The sequence below is a fragment of the Megascapheus bottae genome, chromosome 5, assembly GCF_031878675.1.
Source record: "Megascapheus bottae isolate mThoBot1 chromosome 5, mThoBot2.hap1, whole genome shotgun sequence".
NCBI classification, from domain to species: Eukaryota; Metazoa; Chordata; class Mammalia; order Rodentia; family Geomyidae; genus Megascapheus; species Megascapheus bottae.
In genome coordinates this window covers 47811354-47835906 of record NC_143513.1, presented here as the reverse complement: position 1 = coordinate 47835906, position 24553 = coordinate 47811354, and the positions used below count along the sequence as shown (strand labels likewise).

The 24553-nt window shown below is 36.9% G+C and overlaps 1 protein-coding gene and 1 non-coding gene across 3 annotated transcripts; one reads left to right on the top strand and one right to left on the bottom strand.

Moving 5' to 3' along the window:
• Positions 1–1788: 1788 nt before the first annotated feature.
• On the bottom strand, positions 1789–22794 carry Gtpbp10 (GTP binding protein 10). Of its 2 annotated transcripts, none has more exons than XM_090333062.1 (10): positions 22674–22794; positions 20049–20242; positions 18997–19088; positions 15948–16092; positions 14790–14863; positions 10980–11032; positions 8649–8756; positions 7644–7721; positions 4701–4824; positions 1789–2550 (listed from the first exon to the last, which is right to left on the bottom strand). In XM_090333062.1, exons 1-10 carry the CDS (start codon positions 22704–22706, stop codon positions 2342–2344), a joined length of 1110 nt encoding a protein of 369 aa, XP_090189188.1. In that variant the 5' UTR covers positions 22707–22794; the 3' UTR covers positions 1789–2341. The 2 variants fall into 2 exon arrangements, with proteins under 2 accessions (XP_090189188.1, XP_090189189.1); XM_090333063.1 differs by lacking the exon at positions 22674–22794 and adding an exon at positions 22063–22227.
• On the top strand, positions 11986–12091 carry LOC150063345 (U6 spliceosomal RNA). The gene has a single exon (XR_016535770.1). It is a non-coding gene; the product is annotated as a U6 spliceosomal RNA (small nuclear RNA).
• Positions 22795–24553: the final 1759 nt, after the last annotated feature.

The following is a 24553-nucleotide window of genomic DNA, read 5'->3' as shown; positions in this document are numbered from 1 at the left end:
TGGAATGGGAGGCTGGAAAAGAAAAGCACACACATACAGGTGAAATACTTTTAAAAAGCCAGCCATACTGTCAAATCAGAAGAACATTAAGTCTAAACTATGACAGTTTCACTTTATACAAGAATGAATAGCCATAATCATTATTAAGAATTCCAAAATAATTTCTAATTCAACTCATTAACTTGATAATACTTTGTAAAATAAAAACAAAAAGCTGTGAAATTTTAATTAACTGTTGGGTTCAAAATAGATACATTAAAATTTCTGAAGGAAAATAAACTATTAGCAATGGTTTCTTCTGGGAAGGACTTGGGCCTTCATGTAGAAAGAAGAAAATATCTTTACTGTTTTAATTTTTTTTACAATATGTACATTTTACAATAAAACTCATGTAAAAGTAAAAAATCCTATTTATGATTATTATTTTACTTTTTTTTGCCAGTCCTGGGCCTTGAACTCAGGGTCTGAGCACTGTCCTTAGACTACCTCAGGGCTAGAGCTCTACCACATGAGCCACAGCACCACTTCTGGCTTTTTGCTATGTATGTGGTACTGAGTGCATGCTAGGCAAGCACTCTACCACTAGGCCAAACTCCCTATTTTTAGATACCCAGGCAGAAATTAATTATGAACTCTCCTAAATATACTGTTTCATGCTATATAAAATCTTTATGTCTATTTTCTCTTCACTAAAAATAAAAATGGAAAATGAGGGGCGGGGAGTTTGGCATAGTGGTAGAGTGCTTGCCTAACATGCACGAAGACCCGGGTTCAATTCCTCGGTACCACATACATAGGAAAAAGCCGGAAGTGGTGCTGAGGCTCAGGTGGTAGAGCTCTAACCTTGAGAAAGTCCAAGGACAGTGCTCAGGCCCTGAGCCCAAGCCCAACACTAGCAAAAAAAAAAAAAAAAGGAAAAGGAAATGAGGACATAAGAAAATAAAACATATATATCAGTCTCCTATGAAGTTGAAAAATAAAATATTTAAGATACTTAGAAAAGAAAAAACTTTCCAAAGGCTCAAATCATAGATAATGATTGCTGGTTTCTCTAAAGTGTTATCAGTCAGTATTGTCACTGAATACTGTGTTCAAACCCAGGGCTATGAGATTCATCATAAAGGAGAACTGTTACTGAAAAAAAAAAAAAGGGCGAGAGAGAGAGAACTGTTACATATTTTGTGTAACTAGGGACATGACAGACTTTAGTGCAAACTTTAGTGGCTCATTCTGGTGATCATTTATGGAAATCACCTACAGAATTTTAAAATGTGATCTCAATAGAAACATCATAAATAAAAGAGATGAGCCGGGAGTTTGGCCTAGTGGTAGAGTACTTGCTTAGCATGCACGAGGACCCAGGTTTGATTCCTCGGTACCCCATAAATAGAAAAACCTGAAGTGGTGCTGAGGCTCAAGTGGTAGAGCTCTATCCTTGAGAAAGTCCACCAGTGCTCAAGACTGGCAAAAAAAAAAATAAATAAAGAATATCAGAGAGTGTTGTTATAGGTGAGTTTGCCACAGGATTATAAATGTAATTTAATTCTTAGTTCTCAATTGCATTTCTAGTGTTAATATATTCCACTGTAAAGCAATAATAAGTAACTTAAAAAGCAGTAGTGTGTCCTAGGTCAGGGATGTGGTTTAAGTAGTGGAATATCTGCCTAGCAAGCACAAGGCCCTGAATTCAAACTCTAGTACCATTAAAAAAAACAAACATAGTTCCTGAATGATGGCATATATGACATTAATAATGACACTAAAACGTGTACAACTTTCAAATTAATATAATTTCAATGCCACCTTTAATTAACACACATAGTACATATGTTTATCATGTAAGCATGGCATTTTGAAGTGAAGTATGCATATACCGTTGGAATGGCTCAAGCAAACAAATTAACATATGCATTTCCCTAGATATTTATTTTTTGTGGTAAGAATACTATCTTAACAACTTTTAAAATATGATACATTGTAACTATGGATAGCATGCTGTACAGTGTAGTTTATTGAAAATAACTGAAATGGTTTGCCTTTTTCAAACATCTTGCGAACCTCCCATCTCTCTGTCTCTGATAACCATTATTCTACTGTTTCTACCAGTTCAAACTTCTTAGATTCTGCACAGAAGTTAAATCACAAGGTATTTATCTTCGGGTGCCTGGCTTATCACTGAACCCAGTGTATTCTAGGTTCTTTCATGTTGTTAAAAATAAAAGGATTTCTTTTTTTCTTAGAACCAGACAATATTTTACTTTTACTAGATTTAAATAATACCCTTAAAAATTAATTACTACCCTTTCTGGAACTTGTAAAAACCAATTTTGATGGCAGCCTACTATATGACTGCATTGGGAGTTCTTAAATTAAGCAACTGTTTCTCATGATATGCTTTGTTTTCGTGGTCGGTGTTTTCATCTAACGATTTCCTTATACAGCTCTTTAATTCTTCAATTCCTTCTCCTGTAACTGCAGAGATGGGGATGGCATGCTGGAACTCCATAATCTTTTCTGGAATCATTTCTTTTTTCAATCGATGCAAGAAATCTGAAATAAAAGCAAAGATGATTTCCACTGTCCTTGAAAGGAAGACAAGATTATGTTGGTATTAGAGGTTTGATTTATGAAGCAGAGAACCCAGAATTTAGCATTTAAAATTTTCCTTTTTCCTTCTTTAATAAGCTTCTAAAACCTCTGAGTTTTAGTGACAAGGATAAGGAACTTGGCATATAAGACTTAGTAATATTGGTGGAATATGTTTTATTTTTTTGGAGGAATACGTTTTTGTTTTTTTGGTTTTGTTTTTTTGTGGTTATGGGGCTTGAACTCTGGGCCTGGGTGCTGTCCCTGAGCTCTTCAGGTCAAGGCTACCGCTCTACCCCTGGAGCCATAGTGCTACTTCCAGTTTTGTAGTGATTAATTAGAGATAAGAGCCTCATGTTTTTTAGTGCCTGGGCTGGCTTTGAACTGCGATCCTCAGATCTCAGCCTCCTGAGTGGTCATGATTACAGGCGTCAGCTACCATGCCCAGCTTGGATGAAATGTTTTAAAACAAACTAAAAATAAATACAAGTTGAATCAGATGATATACTTATAGAAGCTGATAAATTTTGCTTTTTGAGAAAGTTCAATAAAGTATCATATCAGTAACACAGCTACCTCAAAAGAAGTCCTTGCATAAATAATGTCATTTATAATTTGAAACATTCTCTTTGGTCTTCTAGTTCCAAAAAGTATTGACTTATCATCACTGATGCTAAGATAAACATACTTAAAATTGGAGAGAGAAGGAATACTTCAAGGAATATTGTATCAAATGGGTGGAATTGCTATTCTCAGAGGCTAATAAAAATAAATATTATACTTTTTTTTTTTTTACTTGCTACCACAGCAATGGGAGAGGGGAGAGTAAAATAACTGGTTGGAGAAGCAATGATAGAAACCAGAAAATTCAGATACATTGGACATGCTAAAACTGAGCTTGGTTTCTCAGAAACCAAGACAGTCCAAAGAAGTTAACAAGTTGGTTCCAAACAGCTAGGAACTCTTGAATTGCTCTTACTTCTGATATCACATCTAAAAATTCTCTTCTTTGCAAAACTAACCAGCAAATAGAATTAATGACCCATAAAGCAAAGAATATAAAGGAATGAAGACTATTAACAGTATCCATAAATATGTGCATCACAAGACTGACTTATTAACTCAAGGACAGCTCTAGAACAGCAACTACTTAGAGCAAAGATTTTCAGAGACAAGGCTCTTTTGGTATTGTCTGCTACAAGTACACTCTAAGCTATTTTCTCCAATTATTATCCCACCAATGCAAACAGAGAAGCTAGTATTATTTAAAAGTATGTTAGGCAATTGCCAGGCACTATTCTTTTCCTTACTTGTGCAAGAGGTTCTGAATTACACTAAATGTAGAGGCATTTTCCAATAGTCGCTAATCAAAACTGTGTACCTTTAAATTTCTTTATATGGAATTTCAGAAAAGTCCATTTTAAGTGATTAAATATAATGTTCTGTGTCACACATTCCTAATGAACTTAAAAACTCTTTTCAAGCCGGGTGCTGATGGGTCATTCCTATATTCCTAGCTACTAAGGAGGCTGAGACCTAAGGATCATAATTCAAAGCCAGTCAGGGCAGGAAGTTTGTGAGACTCTTATCTTCAATCAACTACTCAGTAAAGACTCAAGTGGTAGAGCACTGGCCTTAATTCAAAGCAGCTCAGAAATAGCACTGAGGCCTGAGTTCAAGCACGGGAGCAGCACACATACACACAAAAATCCCTTTAGAGATATATAGAGTATTCTTACATATATACTATATTAGTGGAATGAAATTCTAGAGTTTGTAAAATAGGTTAAAGTGAAAGACTTCACAGATACTGACTTTTTCCCACTTTTATATGTCAGATAAACCTGTTAAGAAATAGTTTCAGTTGAGCTTCTCTATGAAGCCTAACCTTTTTAGATTGATGAATCTTTTTTTTACTTTTGTCTCTTTTAGCTTACTGTCCATAACACATGTTTTGGAATTTGGTAATAATGTTTTATATGATATGCATTGTTTCTTCAAACACACACAGATTTTAAGAGCAGACGCTATCAGATTTGTTTGCAAGTGATGAAAACACTTAATATTAATATGGTTAGTGCTCAATCAATTGAGATTACATTTAAAGGATTTACTTTTGGGGTTTTGTAGTTGGTGCATCAGTTCATGAAATTTATCTTGAGCATCTGGCAAGTCCATTTTATTAATGACCAATAGTGCAGGTTTTGCATGAAGTTCTTCTTTGTACAACTCCAACTCCTTCAAATTAAAAAAAAACAAAACACAAGAAAAACCAAGATAGGGAAAATCTAGAGAGCTCATTGTTTTCACTAAAATGCAATAAGGCTCAACAACTATAGGACTACCAAATACAGACATCTAGACGTCATAAAAAATACTTGAAAACAATTTAATAATCTATAATAGCCTTGGGAAAAAAAACTTCATGAACTAAAATCTTTATAATCATGAATTTAGCATATTTCTTAAACACAATCCAAAATCATAAGCAAAAAAAGAAAGGAAGGAGGAAGGAAGGAAGGAAGGAAGGAAGGAAGGAAGGAAGGAAGGAAGGAAGGGAAAAAAAGAAATTAAGAAAAAGAGTAGACAAGGTAGATAAATAAGACTTGGTCAGAATTAAAAACTTAGCTTTCAGGCAGGGAGCATGGCATAGTGGTAAGAGTGCCTAGCAGCACGTATGAAGCCCTAGGTTTGATTCCTTGGTACCATATACAGAGAAAAAGCCAGAAATGGAGGTGTGGCTGGTGGTAGAATGCTAGCCTTGAAAATGCCAAGGACAGTGCTCAGGCCCTAAGTTCAAGCACCAGGACTGGCGGCAAAAAAAAAAAAGTGAATACATCTGAATAAATATTTCATTAAATACATACAAATTGCTAGTAAACACATGAAAACATGCTCAGTATCATCAATCACAAGAAATGCAAATACAGATCAAATAATACTGCATTCCAACAAAATGGTTAAAATAAAAATGCCAAACAATTTGCATTCACATTAGTATAGAATACTGGAATGCTCAAGCATCACTGGTTGAATTGTAAAATGGTACAATGATATAATCAGTTTGGAAGCAGTTGTGAACAAAGTTAACATACGAACCACTAGTTCTCCTAGGTATATTAAAGAGAAATGAAAACATGTTTTCACAAAAATCTCTACATAAATGTTCACAACATTATCCATTACAGATAAAACAAATAACATCTATACACTTGTGAAAGTAAGCAACCTCATAATGTACTGCCAAGAAATACATGGCTAAAATGTAGTATGTAAAGGAGGGGAAAAAAGCTACTAAGGAGGGGGGGTGGAATTTGCTAGACCTCAGGAACTATGGACAGGTTAAACTTTAACCCATCAGTAAAGGAGGACAAAGTGCTTTAAACAGGGAACAAAGAGGAGTTCGGTTCTTTTACAAAGACCATTCTTTGTATTGTCACATTAAAAACAGACTAGAGAGGACTAGACAGGACTGGAAGCAAGAAGACCAGAAAGGACCACATACAATGTTCCAATGAGAAAGCATAATGGTTACAAGTATAGACAGCTTTTAGAGATTCCGAATATACAATCCATAGAGTTTCATGATAGTGTTTCATGCATGAGTGAGAAGAATGAATCAAGATTTTTTTTTTGTTGCCAGTTCTGGAGCCTGAACTCAGGGCTTGGGCAATGTCCTTGGGCTTTCTCAAGGCTAGCACTCTACCACCTGAGCACCACTTATGGCATTTTTCTAGTATGTGGTACCAAAAATTGAACCTGGGTCTTCAAGCACAGTAGGCAAGCATTCTACCAACTAGGCCAAACTCCTGGCCTGCCATTTTTAATTCTATACATATCAATAACATCAAATTAAAGATATCTAATAAGTATCAAAGCACAATCAAAAGACTGTCATAAATGGATCTGGAATATTCACTGCAACTAAATATATATTCATTGGTGCACGCACACACACACATACACACGCACACGCACACACACACACATACACACACATTCATTGCAACTGAAATGAGAATTGGTAGGACTGCAAAATAGCACAGAAATGTGAATATATTTAAAGGGTAAGTAGAAACTGGACACGACTTATGTGTGTAGTCAATCCTAACTATATGGGAGACAGAGATTGGGGAAAACTGTGATCTGAGGTTAACCCAGGCAAATTGTTTACCAAGAAAAAGCTGGTGTCAACTCAGCTATGAGGGAAACATAAATAACAGGATTATGGTCCAGGCTAGCCTGAGCAAAATGTTATTTTTTACTTCAAAATAATAACTAAAGCAGAGAAAGGGCTGAAATGTGGTACAAGTGGTAGAACTCCTGCTTGCAAGTGCAAAGCCCTAAGTGAACTCAATACTACAAAAGAAATAAAATTAAAAGAAAAAAGACAATAAGAAGAGAATCAGAAAAGAGACTGAAATGTAATCAGGCAGAGTATTTCCAGCCTGCAATTCTAGCTATTGAGCAGACTAAGATTAAGAAAATTGTATTTTAGGCCAGGTGAGCAAAAAGTAGACAATGAAATATTCTAGAAAATTGGAATACTCAAGGTTCATGAAACAAAAATGAAGAATGTTTCATGAAGAAACACACACGCCAAAGATGAAGCAAGATAAAATGTGCACAGTAATAGATTTAGAAGTCTAGAAAAGTATTTTTTTTTTTTTTTTGTGGGTCATGGGTCTTGAGCTCTTCAACTGAAGGCTACTGCCCTACCCTTGAGCCAAGCCCTGCTTCTGTTTTCTAGATAATTGGAGATAAGAATCTCAGGTCCTTTTGTGCCCAGACTCGCTTTGAACCTTGATCCTCAGATCTCAGCCTCCAGAGTAAGCTAGGATTATAGGCGTGAGCTACCATGCCCAGTAGTTTTATCTACTTCAATACTTGGACAAGCAGAATCATATATCAAATATCAAGAATCAAATATCAAGCTTAAGTCTGTTAAAAAATCGCAGAGATTATAAAAACATTTTAGGCTATAAGGTCTTACAAAGGTTAGTTACAATGTTACATATAGATGTTAGATATAGAACACAGAAAAACCAAGCACCTACTTTTGAAAGCAGTATTATGGTTTCAAAGGCAGTTCTGTATTGAGTTTGGGAAGAAAGCTGAAATCCAGAAACATCAACCTAAAAGAGGGGAAGAGACAGTCTTTAACATAAGAATGGTTATATATTTCTATGTATTGATAGGAAGTATTCTTTCAAGCTAAAACAATTTCTCCATCTACAGTCTACTAAAACTGCACAATTCAAAACAAGTAACAAATCAAGGTGTCAAGATAATGACAATTATCTGATCAAACAACTGTCATATTGTGTTACTTTCAAAGTAACTAATAACATAAGCATATAAGTCCATAAATGTATTGTTTATGATATTTTCAGGAGACATTAATGAGAATCTAGTAATATAAAAGTCAGTTTTTAATAATATAGACAATTTCATGTATAATTCAAGCAATATCAATAAAATAGAAAAGACTAACATAATAGTATGCCAGAATATTATGAAATTAAATTTTGACAGGCACAGCCAACTTTTTTTTCATATAATACATGGATCATAATAAAATACATTGAAGTAAGTGTCTCTCTTCTTCCAGTATCTAATCTAGGTCATTAGAGTCATTGTTGTAACTCTTGTTTATGTCATTTGTATGTTTTCATGCTAGGTTTTAGCAAACAAAATGGGCACAGCCAACTTTTACCTAATGTAGTAACAATGACATTTCCATCCACATGTGACCACTGATTACCTGCCACACGTGTCTCCCCTCTAAACAGACTTTGAACAGTGAAATAATACTAATGAAGTCAAATTGAACAGTGGGGTATCTTCTGGCAAATACATTATAAAGTAATTTTGAGCAGTGGGTGAACATCTGAGAATGTACTTACACATCAAACTAAGATGGCTATGGCACTATGCACTATAATCTTATGGCACCACCATAAGATACATGCAGTCCACTACTGATGGACTTACTTGTAAAACATTCCTGGGAAAACTAAGTCCATTCATTTGAATATCACCTTAGTATACATATGACTTACAACAAAAAGTAGTTGTCTTGTTCTTTCTATATGCTTGAGGAATTTGTGGCCCATTCCTTTGTTCTTATGTGCTCCTTCTATCAAACCCGGGAGATCAGCCACTGAGATCTAATACAAAGTTAATGATTTAATGAAAAAGAAACATACCAGAAAACGCAGCTCAATTATATTTTAATATTTCCATGTTATTTCAAATATACACAGTTCCTAATTTATGACTCCTACTACATCTTTGGAAAGTAGGATACCTTTATAGCAACAATCCTTTGTTATGAAATATTAGTTTTATTTAAGTTAGTCCAACAATCTATAGATTTGAGGGACTGGTATAATGTTTATTACTTCCAAAGTAACTAACTTATAATTCCATAAATTTGTTTGTGATGAATTTTTCATAATATTGTAACTTTCACTATCTGAATTCAATAGTTTACATTGATATTGTAATATTCAAACATTTACTAAGTATATTTGCTTAAAATTCTAAATTTATTTTTGAAATGGCATCATTGCTCCTTCCTTGATATTATACCAGCAGATTTAATACTATTTCAAAGTAGAATGCAGTATTCCTAAACTCTTTTGAGATGGTAAGAATTATAAACTATTGCTGTACACTTGAGCTTTCTGAGTCACTGTAAATCATAACCATGAAGGAAATGAAGTCTCATGTCCTGAGATTTCCTGTAGAGGTTTTCTCTTGATTTTTTTCAATGTATAATGTATCCCTATTGCAATGAATAATTTCACTGCCCTAAAATATTATCTCCATTTTACCTATTTATCATTCTTTCCTCCTGAACCCTGTCAACCACCCATCTTTCTCCAGTTCTCCTTTTGCCTGAATGTCAATTGGCTAGAAGTACACAATGTGCAAACTATTTAGACTGGCTTCTTTCACTTTCCCTATCTTTTTAAGACTTGATAGCCCATTTGGTTTTACAATTGTGTGTTTTACAATTCATTTAGCTGCGTTATGCATCCATTTATCTACTGAATGATACCAGTTGTTTCCAACTTCTAGTATTATAAAATAATAAAGCTGCTATAAACATGGTTGTGCAGTGTCTGTATATACAGAAACAAAAAAGCAACCCTACAATTCTTCCTTATAAAGAAAAATCAAAACACACCTGTGTGTGTGATCCTGTGGTTTGAATGCAAGGCCTACACGCTGGCTCTGAGCTCTTGCTCAAGGCTAGTACTCCATGACTTGAGCCACAGCTCCACTTGCATCTCTTTGGAGATAGACTCTCATGAGCTTTCCTTTAAGGGCTGATTTTCACACAATGATTCTCAGATCTCTAGCCTCCTCAGTAGCTAGAAATACAAGCATGCGCCACTGACATCTGATCCAGAAAACTAAATTTTAGTAAGTGGATGAGATGAAAAATCCCACAGAACTGTCTTTCAAAAGCAGAAAATTGCTTAAATTCCATAAATTTTGGAAATTGAATGGAGATCGATAATCTACTGTTAGTAAAATACAAATCTGAATTGAGAAGAAACAGAAATTAAGGAAGACACAATGAAGAAATATGACAAATATATATTGTATGTACATTTGGAGTAATAAGAAATTAGGTTCGAATTTTTTTTGGACTGGGAGGGCTAGAGATTGAACTCAGCCCTGTACTTGCTAGGAAGGCCTTCAACCACTTTACTCATTCCTCCAGTCAAAGAAATTAAAAGTATTTTACTTATGACAGTGCAGAGAACAATTAATGTGATCATACTTTTATTTATAAAACAAAACCTTGAGCTGGGTGCCGGTGGCTCATGCCTGTAATCCTAGCTACTCCGGAAGATGAGATCTTAGGATCATGGTTCAAATCTAGCCCTTCAAAGCTAGCTCAGGAGCCGGGAGTTTGGCCTAGTGGTAGAGTGCTTGCCTAGCATGCACAAAGACCCGGGTTCGTCCTTGGTACCACATATATAGAAAAAAGCTGAAGTGGTGCTGAGGCTCAAATGGTAGAGCTCTAGCCTTGAGAAAGTCCAAGAACAGTGCTCTGGCCCTGAGCTCATTCCCAGGACTGGCAAAAAGAAAAAAAGCTAGCTCAGACACCAAGGTCTATGAGACTCTTATCTCCAATCAACCACCAGAAAACCAGAAGTAGCATTGTGGCTCAAGTAATAGAGCAGTAGCATTGAGCTGAAGAGCTCAAAATGAGCCCAGGCCAAGTTCAAGCCCCACGACTGACAGAAAAAAACAAAACAAACAAAAAAACCCAACCTTGTTACTTTCCCCCTAAGACCACAGAAACAAGCAATATTGTGAAGTTCTATACCAAAAGAAAATATTTTCAATTTTAATCAAGTGTTTGTAAATACCTGTTTGAAGTCATCGTACATAATCTTTCCAAGTTCAGGCTTTAATGTTGTAACTGAAAGGAAAATCAATAATAAATTAAGGTTTGGGATAAAAGCTGTCTCTTCTGTATACTCTTATGTATACAATAAATTATGTTGTGCGAATAGTTTAATTCAGACTTCTGTTTAAATGGAAGCTACAATTTTTTGTCTACTTATGATATACTTAAAACAAAATAGATGTGTGTGTGTGTGTGTGTGTATGTGTATATACACTTATAGAGAATTAATTAGGAGGCTTGGAAATTAAGTTTCCAGTCCTTTTTCATGTTGCCTTATTTTAAGAATAAGATTCTACATTAGTTACTTTGCAGTGACCCTTTTGCTTTTTCTCCTCTATCCTTAACATTCTTGTGCATATAACAAACATTGAACAGGAAATTTATACTAATTGGTCCCATTAACTCTACTTGGCCAGAGACTAATTTCTGAATGGCTTAATTTAATTTTTCCAGTTTTTGTCATTCTTTTTGCTTAAAAATGGCAAAATCTTACATGTTCACAGGATTAGTATTATTATTATTATTATTTTTGGTGTGGGAGGTCATGGGGCTTGAACTTTAGGCCTGGGCTCTTCAGCTCAAGGCTAGTGCTCTACCACCTGAACCACTGAGCTACTTCTGGTTTTCTGGTGGTTAGTTGGAGATAAGAGTCTCATGGACTTTCGTGCCCAGGTAGTCTTTGAACCACTATCTTCAGATCTCAGCCTCCCGAGTAGCTAGGATTACAGGTGTGAGCCACTGGCTCCTGGCAGGTTTTCTTTGTTTTTTGTTTTTTGGGTTTTTCTGAGGGAAGTGTATTTACAATAAAAATCTTTATATTTAATCAGTACAGTTAAGATAGACTGGAATCACAGAACAATATACACTAACAACAGTTTATAGAAACTGAGTAAATATGCAAATAAACTTAACAAGACACATGAAAATAAATGCACAGCTGTATGGTTGAAAGACTATAACATTGAGGTGCTCACTTTGGCACCATATACTACAATTGGAATGATACACAGAAGACTGGCATGGCCCCTTCACAAGGATGACATGCAAATTGGTGAAAAATTGTAATACTGATACTACTATAGGACTCCCAGGAAATCTAACTTTTGTGATTAAAAACGAACTACTGTCCTGGACAAACTCTGCAGTCATAAATCCACATCTCAAAAAAGCCTGAATGGCTTAAAATTATTAACAGCATAAGAAATATATTCTTGAACAGGTTGTATAGATGATGACAGACAGATATCATTGTGATATATTTTAAAGAAAGATGTATTTACAATTTCACATAAACTCATAAAACTAACTTGACAGTGTACAAAACCCTATTAAATTTTCAAAGCGGCAGACATATTGAAGCAGAGAAAAAATAAAGAAAAAAATGTATAAATAAAAACATTCACAAAAAGACAAATTATGAAAAAGTATAATTTTCTGTAGTTTCTTCCCTCAAATTAAATGATATTCTATCAAAAAATATGACAAAACCATACCCTGCACATACTTGCATCTACATCATTCTGAATATGAAAGGAATGCATAGCTGGGTTCCTTGACCCACTCACTGCTCTGCTCTTGAGGTTCAGTAGAATCTGTCAGTTGACTATCCCACTTTCATAGGACAGTCTATATTTTCATATTCCACAATGCGGTGGTTTATGCAATTACCGTCTCTTCTACCAGTTCTCTATAGCTGTTGGACAGCTTATTTCTCATTTTCTAGAGAAGGAAGGCCACCCTCAGCTGTGTTACCTTCCCTGTGACATTCAGACCCTGGTGTCCTATGATGAAAAGAGCTGTTTTCATCCATTTGTTATCTGTAGGCCTGCTGCTGGTACTTGGGGTAAAGGTTGAGATTTTTACTATTACTACTGAGCCATATGCTGGAGAACTAGAACAGTATATTGCATACTTTCTACTTCTTGTCAAGATGCATAATGAAGTCACTTAGTTCATTCTGATTAATTTTAAGTTCTTTTTTTTTAAATTTTTTTATTGTAATTTTTAAGTTCTTAACTATATTTCTTCTATAAGGCCAATTCCGTTTTAAGCTATGCAATATAGCCCAAGAACAGCTGCTTTACTTTTGGTTCTTTTGAATGAGCATTGAAACCTTAACTATGAATTTCCTGTGTGTTTGGAATTGATTTGAACCTTTAAGAACCAACTTAAGTTACCCTTGATAAAACTGTACTTAAATATTGGGACAGGTAGATTTATCTTCCACTCATCTCAGACTCTATTATCGCTAAGCAAAAACTCAAATTAATGACTTATAGAATGTTCTACTTTAAAAAGTTTATTTCCAAGGCTCTGAGTTTGGCCTAGTGGTATAGTGCTTGCCTAGCAGGTACGGAGCCCGACAGAAAGGGCCAGAAGTGGCACTGTGGCTCAAGTGGCAGTGTGCTAGCCTTGAGCACAAAGTGTCCAAGCACATTTCAAGCCACAGGAGTGGCAAAAAAAGGAAAAAAAAATTCACCTCCAGCCTTAATGGTAAGTATGAAGAAAATACGGCCAGATTTATCTAAATGACAATGGTAGAAACAATCACTGTACCTCTTCTCAATTCATAAAATGGCCCTGTGGTCAGTCCACAATCTCAACACATTAGTTACCTAGTCCTTTCTCAGGTACTTGTAGTTTGTCCCATGTTATTGATTCTATCTCAGAGCTCACTCATCTTGTGCATAACCTTGAAGCCTACTTCACTCAGATAAAACTTCTTTGGAAGAGGATCTTCACTAGTTACCTTAAATCTGTGAGGCCTAAGTGCTCACCTGCCACAAGGTCCAATTGGAGAATGAAAGGCTGGGGAGGCTGGCCCAATTAGGACCTCAGGAGTAAGAAAGAAGCTGCTCCAAGCCAGCCAGTAGCTCAAGCCTGTAATCCTAGCTACTCAAGAAGCAGAGATCTGAGGATAAAGATTCAAAGCCAGCCTGGGCACAAAAAGACCAGAGACTCTTATCTCCAAATAATCTCTAAAAAATGGGAAGTGGGGCTAGGCTCAAGGGTAGGGCAGCAAATTTGAGCTGAAGAGCTCAGGGACAGTGCCCAGGCCCAGGAGTAGGACGGTAGATTGAGCTGAAGAGCTCAAGCCCCATGACTGCCCCCCCACACAAGTAGCTGCTCCTTAAGAGAAATAAGGGCCGTCCCCCAGAGTATGCCCTCGAAGTCCTAAGGGAAGATTCAGCCATAACTCTCAACTTTTAATCTAAGTTTCAGTTATAGTTCATCTAGTTTCTAGAATAGCCTAATTAGCCTTCCCAATTTCTAAAAGTTTCAGATTAGGATATCTTCAGGTTGTCATTTTATTTAAACCTAGCAAAAATTTAGGCATCAAGAATCTGCACTGGGCAAAAGAGTCCATCTTTTCTCTTATTTCTAATTAACTAACAAAAAAGCCAGAAGTAGAGCTGTGGCTCAAGCAGTAGAGAACGATCAGTACTCAAGCTGTGAGTTCAAATCCCAATCTAGGCATAAAAAAAGTAAAATAAAAATTTTCCACCGGGTACTGATGGCTCATGCCTGACATCCTAGTTATTCAGGAGGTAGAGATATGATGATTGTGGTTTGAAGTCAACCCAGGCAGGAAGGTCATTGAGACTCTTGTCTCCAATGAATCACCAAAAAGACAGAACTGGAGCTGTGGCTCAAGTGGCTGAGGTGACAGAGCCTTAGCTTTGTGCACAAAAGCACAAGGACAGCATAAGGATACACAGAAACACACACAATCTGCTTCCACATATAAAAATATACAAATTATACTCACATGCATAATCTGCAATCATAGGTTTTGCACGAGATACCCGGCTTAGCAAAGAGGACTTTCCAGCATTTGGGAATCTGAAATAAGTAAGTGTAGCTGTACATTACAGTAAATACTAATATTACTGCTGCTTATTTCTGAATCACAGCAATTAAGGAAACAGACTTCTTAAGTGTAAATGGGATTAAATGTTGAACACTGGGATGCAGTTCAGTGATAGAATATACATTTAACAATTTCTGTCTTAGATTTACTGTCACTGTGACAAAATGTCTGATATAAACAACTTGAGGGAAGAACAGATTTGAACAAATCTGTTTAGGCCCATAGTTTCAGAGGTACCAGTCCATTATTATAAGGGTGGAAGAAAGAAGAGCAGCTTACATCATGAGAGCAAGGAAAAACAGAGAGAATGCCTGCACTAGCAAGCTTTCTCCAGTCTCCTTCTTATTCCAAGAAGGCCCTCAATGTATGGATATTGTTGTCCACATGTGCATTAGAGCTGCCACACTTAGTTAATTATCTCTGGAAACGCCTTACCAGACATATCTAATGGTGTGCTTTACTCATCTCCTAGATGCTTTTCAACCTAATGAGGCTGACAAACAAAAGTAATCATTACCATTCCTAGTGCTACTAGGAATCAGTAGGCAAGCACAAAATTTGGGACTATAACATTGCTACATAATAAACTAGGCATATATTAAGCTACTGTAATAATTGTGTAGCCATTTCCTGATACTATCTGCAGTCCATGCAAGTGCTAAAAATACCCCCTTAAATGTAATGCTAATCATCTCCATAACAGTAGCTTACCTCTCAGGTAAACTGCATATCAAAGTAAAAGGTGATCTCTCTCAACCTTCTTGCACGATTTTTACCATATATACAACATGTGTTGACTTTATATTATCCATAAAGTTTGTAGTTAATGAGAAGGTTATTAATTCAGTCTGGGTGGATTCAAAAGTTATATGCACATTTTTGGCTGTAGGGTGAGTAGTGACAGAAATGGTTCCCAACTTCTCTGTCCAAGGGTCACTCATGACAAACAAATTTTATAATTCCAAATGAATTCTGACCTCAAATTAGTATTGACATTTATTCCTGCTTCATGAACTATCTCTCTGAAAGTATACTAAAATTATGAATACTGCTTACCCTACTAGGCCAATATCAGCTATCAGTTTTAAGTCAAGGTTAATTGTTCGTGTCTGGCCTTTCAAAGGTAAGAAATTTGTAAGTAATTTACCACCAAGGCCACCTTCAGCTACCAAAATTCTGTCTTCTTCTTTGTTGAGTTCTCCTTTAAAAGAAGGAGAGAAAACACAGCAAAGATCAATCGATCAAATCGGTACAAGGTATTTTTCTTTCAGAAATTATTTGGAAAAAAATTCAAACTAACAAACCTAAAAGACAACATTACATTTACGTCTGACCCTATAGGGAGTATTGTTCAGATATAAGGTTGCTTTTGCAACATACATAGAGTCCTAGACTAGGCTCCCAGTACAATTAAAAATGAGTTAATTTAGCAAAACAGCTTGGTACTGGCACAAGAACATGCCTGAGGAACAACTGAATAGAACTGAGGACCCAGAAATCAACCTGCAGACCTATGGCCACCTAATCTTTGATAAGGGAACAAAAAAAAAATAGAATACAAGACAGTCTCTTAAACAAGTGGTGCTGGCAGAACTGGCTAAGCACCTGCAGAAAACTAAAGTTGGATCCTTCTATGTCACCCTACACCAGGATTAATTCCAAATGGATCAAAGACCTTGAGGTAAAAGCAGATACCCTGAAAACTTTACAAGAAGGAATAGGAAATACACTAGGTCTCCTTTGGCACAGGTTGAAACTTTCTTAATAAGGACTAAGAAACACAACAAATTTAAATCAAGTTTGGACAAATGAGATTGCATTAAACTGCAGAACTTCTGTATGGCAAAAGACATAGCTAGCAAGTTAAATGGAAAGCCCACAGAGTGGGAGAAGATCTTCACTAACCATACAACAGATAAAGGCCTCTTATCTAAAACATATATACAGCTAAAAAAATTGAATCTCCAGAGATTTACAAAAGAACAAAACCTAGATACATAAGGCCATATAGTATGACGCTAGATGAAAGGACCTCTAGGATATAGAAACAAAAGTCATATGATGAGTGATTATTGTCCTTAATGTACTGTTATCTCTCATCTCTTTTGCTGTCCCTTGGTTATCTCATATTGTTACAGTATTTCACCTTGTTACCTGATGTATTATATATATGCTTATATGATTATTTGAAATCAGATAGGGAAGGGGGGAAAACAAGATGAGGGGTGGGGGTGGGGGAAATGGGGACCAATGAGAAAGGGTATCAATGTTTGTGAAGTAATACACCTTCTATCTGCTGAATATAATGTAATCCTTCTATTAAATACAATAAAAATATATGAAAAAAGTTTAAAAAAAATTGAATCTCTCTAAGACAAATCTACAAAGAGACAACCACCTCATTAAAAGACAGGCTAAATATTTAGAGAGAGAGACTTCTCTGAAGAAGAAATAAGAATGGCCTATAGACAGATGAAGAAATGCTCCATATCTCTGGCCATAAAAGAAATGCAAATCAAAACAACTTTGAGATTCCACCTCATTCCAGTTAGAATAGCCATGATCAAGAAACCTAATAACAGGGGCCAGGAGTCTGGCCTAGTGGTAGAGTGCTTGTCCAGCAAGCACAAAAGACCCAGTTCGACTCCTTGGTACTAAATACATAGAAAAAGCCAGAAGTGGTGCTGAGGCTCAAGTGGTAGAGCTCTAGCCTTGGAAAATCTAAGGACAGTGCTCAGGCCCTGAGCTCAAGCCCAGGACTGGGGGAAAAAAAAAAAAAAAGAAATCTAATAACATCAGATGTTGGCAAGGATGTGGCCAGGAGGAATTGCTACAACACTGTTGGTGGGAGTGTAAACTTGTTCAACCACGCTGGAAGGCAGTATAGGAATTCTTCAAAAGACTAAACATAGAGCTCCCCCATGACCCAGCACCCAGCAATTTCACTCCTTAGCATTTACCCAATCCTCCAGAAAGGAGGACAAACTAAAGCTACTAGCATTAACAATGTTCACTGCAGCACTATTTACCATAGCAAAGATAGGTAACCAACCGAGATGCCCCTCAGTAGATGACTGGATCAAGAAATTGTGGTACTTATACACAATGGAATTCTATGCTGCCATTAGAAAGAATAACATTGCCCCATTTGTAAGGAAATGGAAAGACTTAGAAAAAATCACATTAAGTGAAGTAAGCCACACCCAAAGGAACATAGGCTCAATGGTTTCCTCATTTGCAATATTTCGTACCTATCTAGGACTCTCCTAGCAGAGGATTACAATAGCCTAGGTACATAAGGTCATATAGGATGAGACTAAATGAAAGGATCTCTAGGATATGGAAACAAGAGCTTTACCTTGTGTGACTGTTGTTCTTAATGTACTATATTATTTCTCTTCTCTTTTGTTGCCCTTTGGTTAATCTCATATTGTTGCTAAATCTGACTTTGTTGTATGGTATATTATATATACATTTATTTGTTTATTTGAAATAGAAAAGAGAAGGGGGAAAACAAGATGATTGAGTGGGGGTAGAAGGGGGAAATGGGGACAATAACAAAAGAAGGGGTATCACTGGGTACGAAGTGATGCACCTACTACCTGACGAATATAACTGTAACCCCTCTATACATTACCCCAGCATTAAAAATAAAATAACTTAAAATAAATTAAAATATGACCCTAGAAAACCCATGTTTTACATGCAATAGAAAAGAGACTAGTCATATGGTTTAAAATCAATTAAATAGGGACTGGGAGTTTGGCCTAGTGGTAGAATGCTTATCTAGCATGCACAAAGAAAGGGGTTCAATCCCTCAGTATCACATACATAGCAAAAACCTGGAAGTGGTGCTGAGGCTCAACTGGTAGAGCCCTAGCCTTAAGAAAATCCAAGGACAGTGCTCAGGCCCTGAGCTCAAGCACAAGACTGGCAAAACAAAACAAAACAAAACAAAAAAAACAACAACAAAAAACAAGCAGTCATATCTTAAACTTCATAGTAAATTTTAAACAAATATATTTTAGTAAGTTGTTTCACAAATTAGGAACTAAAATTATTCCAAAACTTAAGTTATGCCAAAACCCTCCATCCATATACCTACCTATAATTTTACCATTTTCATTAGTTACTGAAATACCCACAGGAACAGGAATTTCACAGTCTTTTCCTTTGGAGCCTTTCAATGCACTCACCCTACCAAGAAATCAAAAAGGACCAAATTAAAGTAAGAAAAATACCCTAGATGGAATGACTTAGACTTTAAACAAATATGAGTTTGCAAAGAATAGTAATCAGCTATTCATCCTCATGCAGATGTTGGTCAAATACTAAAGAAAGACTAAAATTATCCCCACTTTATTTTCCATTGCTGTATCTAAGTAGTAATGATTTAAGTTACCAACCTAATATACTGAACATTTGAAATGAAGAAGCTATTGTGACAAATTAATCAAAGGGGGGGGCAGGAAGAAGAAACAGGCAGTTGGGGGGAACCTAGAAAATCTAATGAAGTTTGACAGTACCTAGAAAGATACTCTCAAACTACTCATGAGGAAATATATTGGTATAAACTTCTAACTTAGTAGTTGCAAGTCTAGAACTGTTTTTTTTTTTTAAACAACTATATGAAAAAAAAATCTTTACACAGGGATGTTACATAATGGCTATGACAGAAACTAAAACAAAAGACGAATTGGCAAATGCTATTTTAATCCCAGTGTTGTAATACTATGTAGTAGATCCTTGAATAATGTTCAGTCATGAAAAAAGCTGTTATGTAAAAAGATGATATAAAATAGAGTATTCCAGTTTTTCTTTTGTGTTTGACTTTATATACATATATACATACATACATTACAACTACACTTGTGCTAACATGCATAAACATCTTAAAAAGTCTGGAAAATTTAACTGTAATTATCTCTGGGTAACGAATTATACATGACTCATTTTTATGTGACTATTTTTTCAATGGTGGTGCTATGTAATAGCATAGTCCAAATCTAAGAAAGGTTTCCTAGATGCTGCCAAGGATAATTTTAGAACAGAGGCTTCCACAGAAGTACAAAAAAATACAGATACACACTGGGAGATTTTTTTTTCTTCCATAAGTGTTTGATTTTAGAAAATCCAAGTCATTCACTAAGCACTTACCGACTGTTTGCGCCTTGTCCAGCCACAAACCGTTTCTGAGGATATTTGTCTTTCAGTTGTTTTAATGTCATTCTTTTATGGGCTACAACCCATACATCACCACCTTTTCCACCTTCTCCACCTAATCGAGGGTAACCCATTCCGCCACTTCCACCCTTGATGAAGACTCTCAGCTTATCAATGAAATTTCCATACTTAAAAAGAAAAGAAAATATTTGTATGCCAAGTACATTAATCAACTTAGAAGTCCTAGTTTTATTCCACCAAAATTTGATTTTACCAATTATCAATAGCTATCTACATGCCAAGCATACAGAGTTTTCTTAGCTCACTTAATATTACCTCCTTTTTCCATTTCTCTCTTTTAGGGTTTTCTTTTTTTTAATGTTTATTGTTCCTTTTACCATCCAGGTCTCTTTTCATTTGGTCCTCTTTTATTTGGAACATTTTATATTGGGTAGCTTCAGCCTGTACTAGAACTATCATTTAACTGAGATACTTTGTGTATCTAATCTGTTGGATCTCTTACTGGGATCTAAGCGGTTAGCAGTTTAAGGTAACTGAAAGATTTGTACTTTATATTCTCAACCCCTCAAACATATAATTTGGTGGCTATCAACTGAATGGAAAATAGTCACCTCAAAAACAAAATGTTAACACACAAATAAACCTTCCCTAAATTTGTTCCTCCAATGTTCCCTCAAATAACAGGATCAGTTAATCATTGGTTGCAGATAGCCCTTTAGTTCCCAGAAGCCTCTCCTTTCCTGTACTGTGCTGAAGAACCTTGACCAATACATTAAATCCTAAATGGTCTTTCAATGACTAATCATCCCTTCCTTAATGCTTCCTCCATCTTGCTGCCAAGTGCTTTTATTATTATTTTTAAAGGATCTGATCTGTTTCTCCCCTGTTCATAAACCATCATGGTTTTACTAAAATTTACAATACTACACTCAAAGCACTTACTCTATCTTTCCTGTATCAATTTCATTTGTCCAACCTTTCCCATTGACCTGCCCTTTTGTTCTTTCTACATGATGTACTGCCTGACTCTATACCATTCTGCACCTGCTTTTTAGAATGTCACTTGTTATTTTCCATCATAAACCCAACTGAATGCCACAACCCCAATGTTCTTTCAAATAATGAAATCAAACCTAATTCCATAATTTGAGGGCATATTAGAGGAACCCTTTCCCCCTTTGTGTGCTGGTACTGGGACTTAAATTCAGGGCCTGTTGGCTCTTAGTTTTTTTTTTTTTTTTTGCTCAGGGCTAGCACTTTACCACTCACTCCAGCCACACTTCTGCTTGTTTTTCTTGGCTAAGGTAGATAAAGTCTCATGGACTTCCTTCCCTGAAGTGGCTTTAAATGCTGATCCTTATACCTTATCATCCTTAATAACTAGAATTACAGGCATGAGCCACAGGCACCCAGTAGAACACTGGAACTCAGCAGAACACTTAACTCCTAAAACACTTACCATAACTTCCTGGCTTCCTTAGAAGTCTGATTGAGCCTCTTTTTGATATCTTATACTGTATTTGGTTCTTGTTTTCCTCCCTGAACCTCCTAAGCTATCAAAATTGAGTAATTTCTTAATACTCAATATATATTTAGGCATTTGGGATAGTGGTATCAGAAAAAAAAAACCCTAGGAAGTTCTGAAATTTCAACTATGACCATCTTGATTAACTCAGGAAGACTCAAAAGTCTGTTCAGTACTTCACCTTTTGTTTTTCTCCCTTATATTCATTACACTCACACAATTCAGAGCCTCACATAAAAGGAGTGTTTCATAATGGTCCTTAGTAACGAAACAATGATGAAATCATGATGACTACTGGTCTTCAAAAGATATCATTCCTTGAAGCCTTTACAAATTCGGAAGGGAAGGGGAGGAAATGAAAAGTAGCTGTCAATTTTTATGGAAACGACCTTAAGATACTGTGCCAGCAGTAAATTTTCAGCTATCAACGCACACTCGATTGCTGATATTCTTCAGAAATACCTTATGTGCCCTGGAAACTAGGCACCCCGGTGGCTCACGCCTGTAATCCTAACTACTCAGGAGGCTGAGATCTGAGGATCACGGTTCAAAGTCAGCCAGGGCACTAAAGTCCGTGAGACTCTTATCTCCAATGAACCACCAGAAAACCGGAATGGTGCTGTGGGTCAAAGGGTCGGGTGGTAGCCTTGAGCTGAAGAGCTTGCGGACAGTGCCCAGACCCAGAGTTCAAGTCCCATGACCGACCAAAAGAAAAAAAGGGCCCTGGGGCGCAATACTACAAAACTATCCAGGGCCTTGTGGGCATTTAAAAGGGGAGGAGTGAAGACACAATATGTGCCCCGCCTGCACAGTGTAGGCGGTAGGTGTCTACCCAGCAGGTATGTGCCCCCTCCCGTCGCCTCGCGTACGCACGACGCCCCCAAGAGCCCCGTCTGCTCCCCCAAAGTAAACTTCTAGTTCTCAACAACACGTGATGCTCCAGCGCTTCCGCTCCTGGAGCGGCGGGCCGACAGCCAAACCCCGCAGAAAAGAGGCCCTCGCGAAGACAGCGTCGGGGAGGGATCCGGCGGCGCCCGGGAGGCTCAGCTGGGGCGACGGCACCGGGTACGGACCTTTCGGAATAACTGGCAGCTGCAGTGCACCATGATGACTCCGGGTTAAGACAACCCTTTCCGCGCGGCGCTCCTTTTCTACGTCATCGCCGGCCGCCGACTCGATTCCCCACCCCTCTCCTGGGCCCTGGGCTGGCTGACGGGCGCATGCGCGGTGCGTAGCGCACGGGCGGCGGGAGGTGCGCATGCGTTCAGCGTCACCTCTGCTGGGTGGCGGGGAGGGGTCGAGGGAGGGGGCGTGGTCCCGTGTCTCCAGCCCTAGGGAGGCCTAAGAAGGAGACCTGTGTTTGGAAGTCAAGCTGAGCAAACCTGGGCAGTAGTACACCCCTTGACCTTGGGATGCAGAGTAGGCGCCCTGGGAATTAAATAAATGAACGAAATAGAGAGAGGAAAAGAGGATACCCAAAGATAGACCAATCCATACAACTTTTGATTTTAAATCATTCCTTTGCCGAATTCCTCCTAACAGGGGGAAAAAACTGTGTTCAGACCTTTGATCCACAACAAAATTGAGGGACTTTAGAGGAATCAGCAGAATTTCGGACAAGTTTCTATCTAAAGAGAATGACTGAGTGCTTCACTATAGGAAGTGTGATAAATTGGAATTCCTAGAAGGCTGGTGTGTCATTGATCATTGCGTTACATTTTTTCCCTCCTATACAGGTACACATGTTTATTAATGACTACTTTTTGAAGCCAGCCATTATGTCCAATATTTAAATAACAAGCTGTTGAACATTAAAGCAAAAAGCGCTGTCACACTGTGACAGAAATATAGCTTTGTCCATAAACCCTACACACAATTATAAATTTTACATTGCTTTCACACAAGCTTCAAGCAAAAACAGTATTAAAAACAAAAGCTTTAATCCTTTTTGTTCTGTTTTCTTTTATTTAAAGTATTTAACTCTTTAATCATGGAATGTTTTTCCTACATTAAATTTCCAGGATTTTCTACTCCCTTTTAGATAATAAGTTCTAAGGACATTTTGTTTTGTTTTTCTTTGTTTTGGAATGGAGGAAATATAAAACTACATGTTGGGACTGAATCTTACTAAAAGCAGATAAACATGTTTTCCATATTCCTTTGCTTCTGTAAGTGATAGGAAACTTATTATGTGTGTCTGTGTGTGGTTCTTGCAAGGGCTTGAACTCAGTGCTTCATGATCTTGCCTGTCCTGCTAGTTCACAGTAGACACTGCCCTCGAACCAATCCTAGCTTTTTTCCAATGGTTACTTGGAGAAACTCTCAGAATTTACTGCCTGGAGCTGGGAGTTTGGCCTAGTGGTAAGAGTGCTTGCCTAGTGTGCATGAACACTGGGGTTCCATTCCTCGGTACCACATACATAAGAAAAACCAGACTCAAGTGGTAGAGCACTAGCCTTGAGGAAAGTCCAAGGACAGTGCTCAGGCCCTGAGGTCAGTCCCCAGGACTAGCAAAAAAAAAAAAAAAAAAAAAAAAGAAAGAAAAGAAAAGAAAAATTTACTGCCTGGACTTTGAACCACATCCTCCTCAGTATCCTGAGTAGGATTACAGGCATGAGCCACTGGTGCACAGCTTCATTTTTCCTTTCCTAATTTAGGATGCAGAAGGGACTAAAGAAGGTGTCTGAGTTTTTTTTATTTGCACAATTTTTGTAATAATATTCATTATGTTTGGAGGATGATGCCTTCTACATCCTTTTTCTTTTGAACTGTGAAGAAAATAATTACCCTCCAAGGAAGGGCTGATTTTTGAGAGCTGCTCTCTTCGGTGCCATTGGTTTACATTTGAATTTCCTTATTTATGACATCTGTAACAAGAGTGATTATATCTCTTCATTAATGAAATCCAAGAAATGTCACTTTAGAAAACATGACAATAATGTCAATCTTGTTA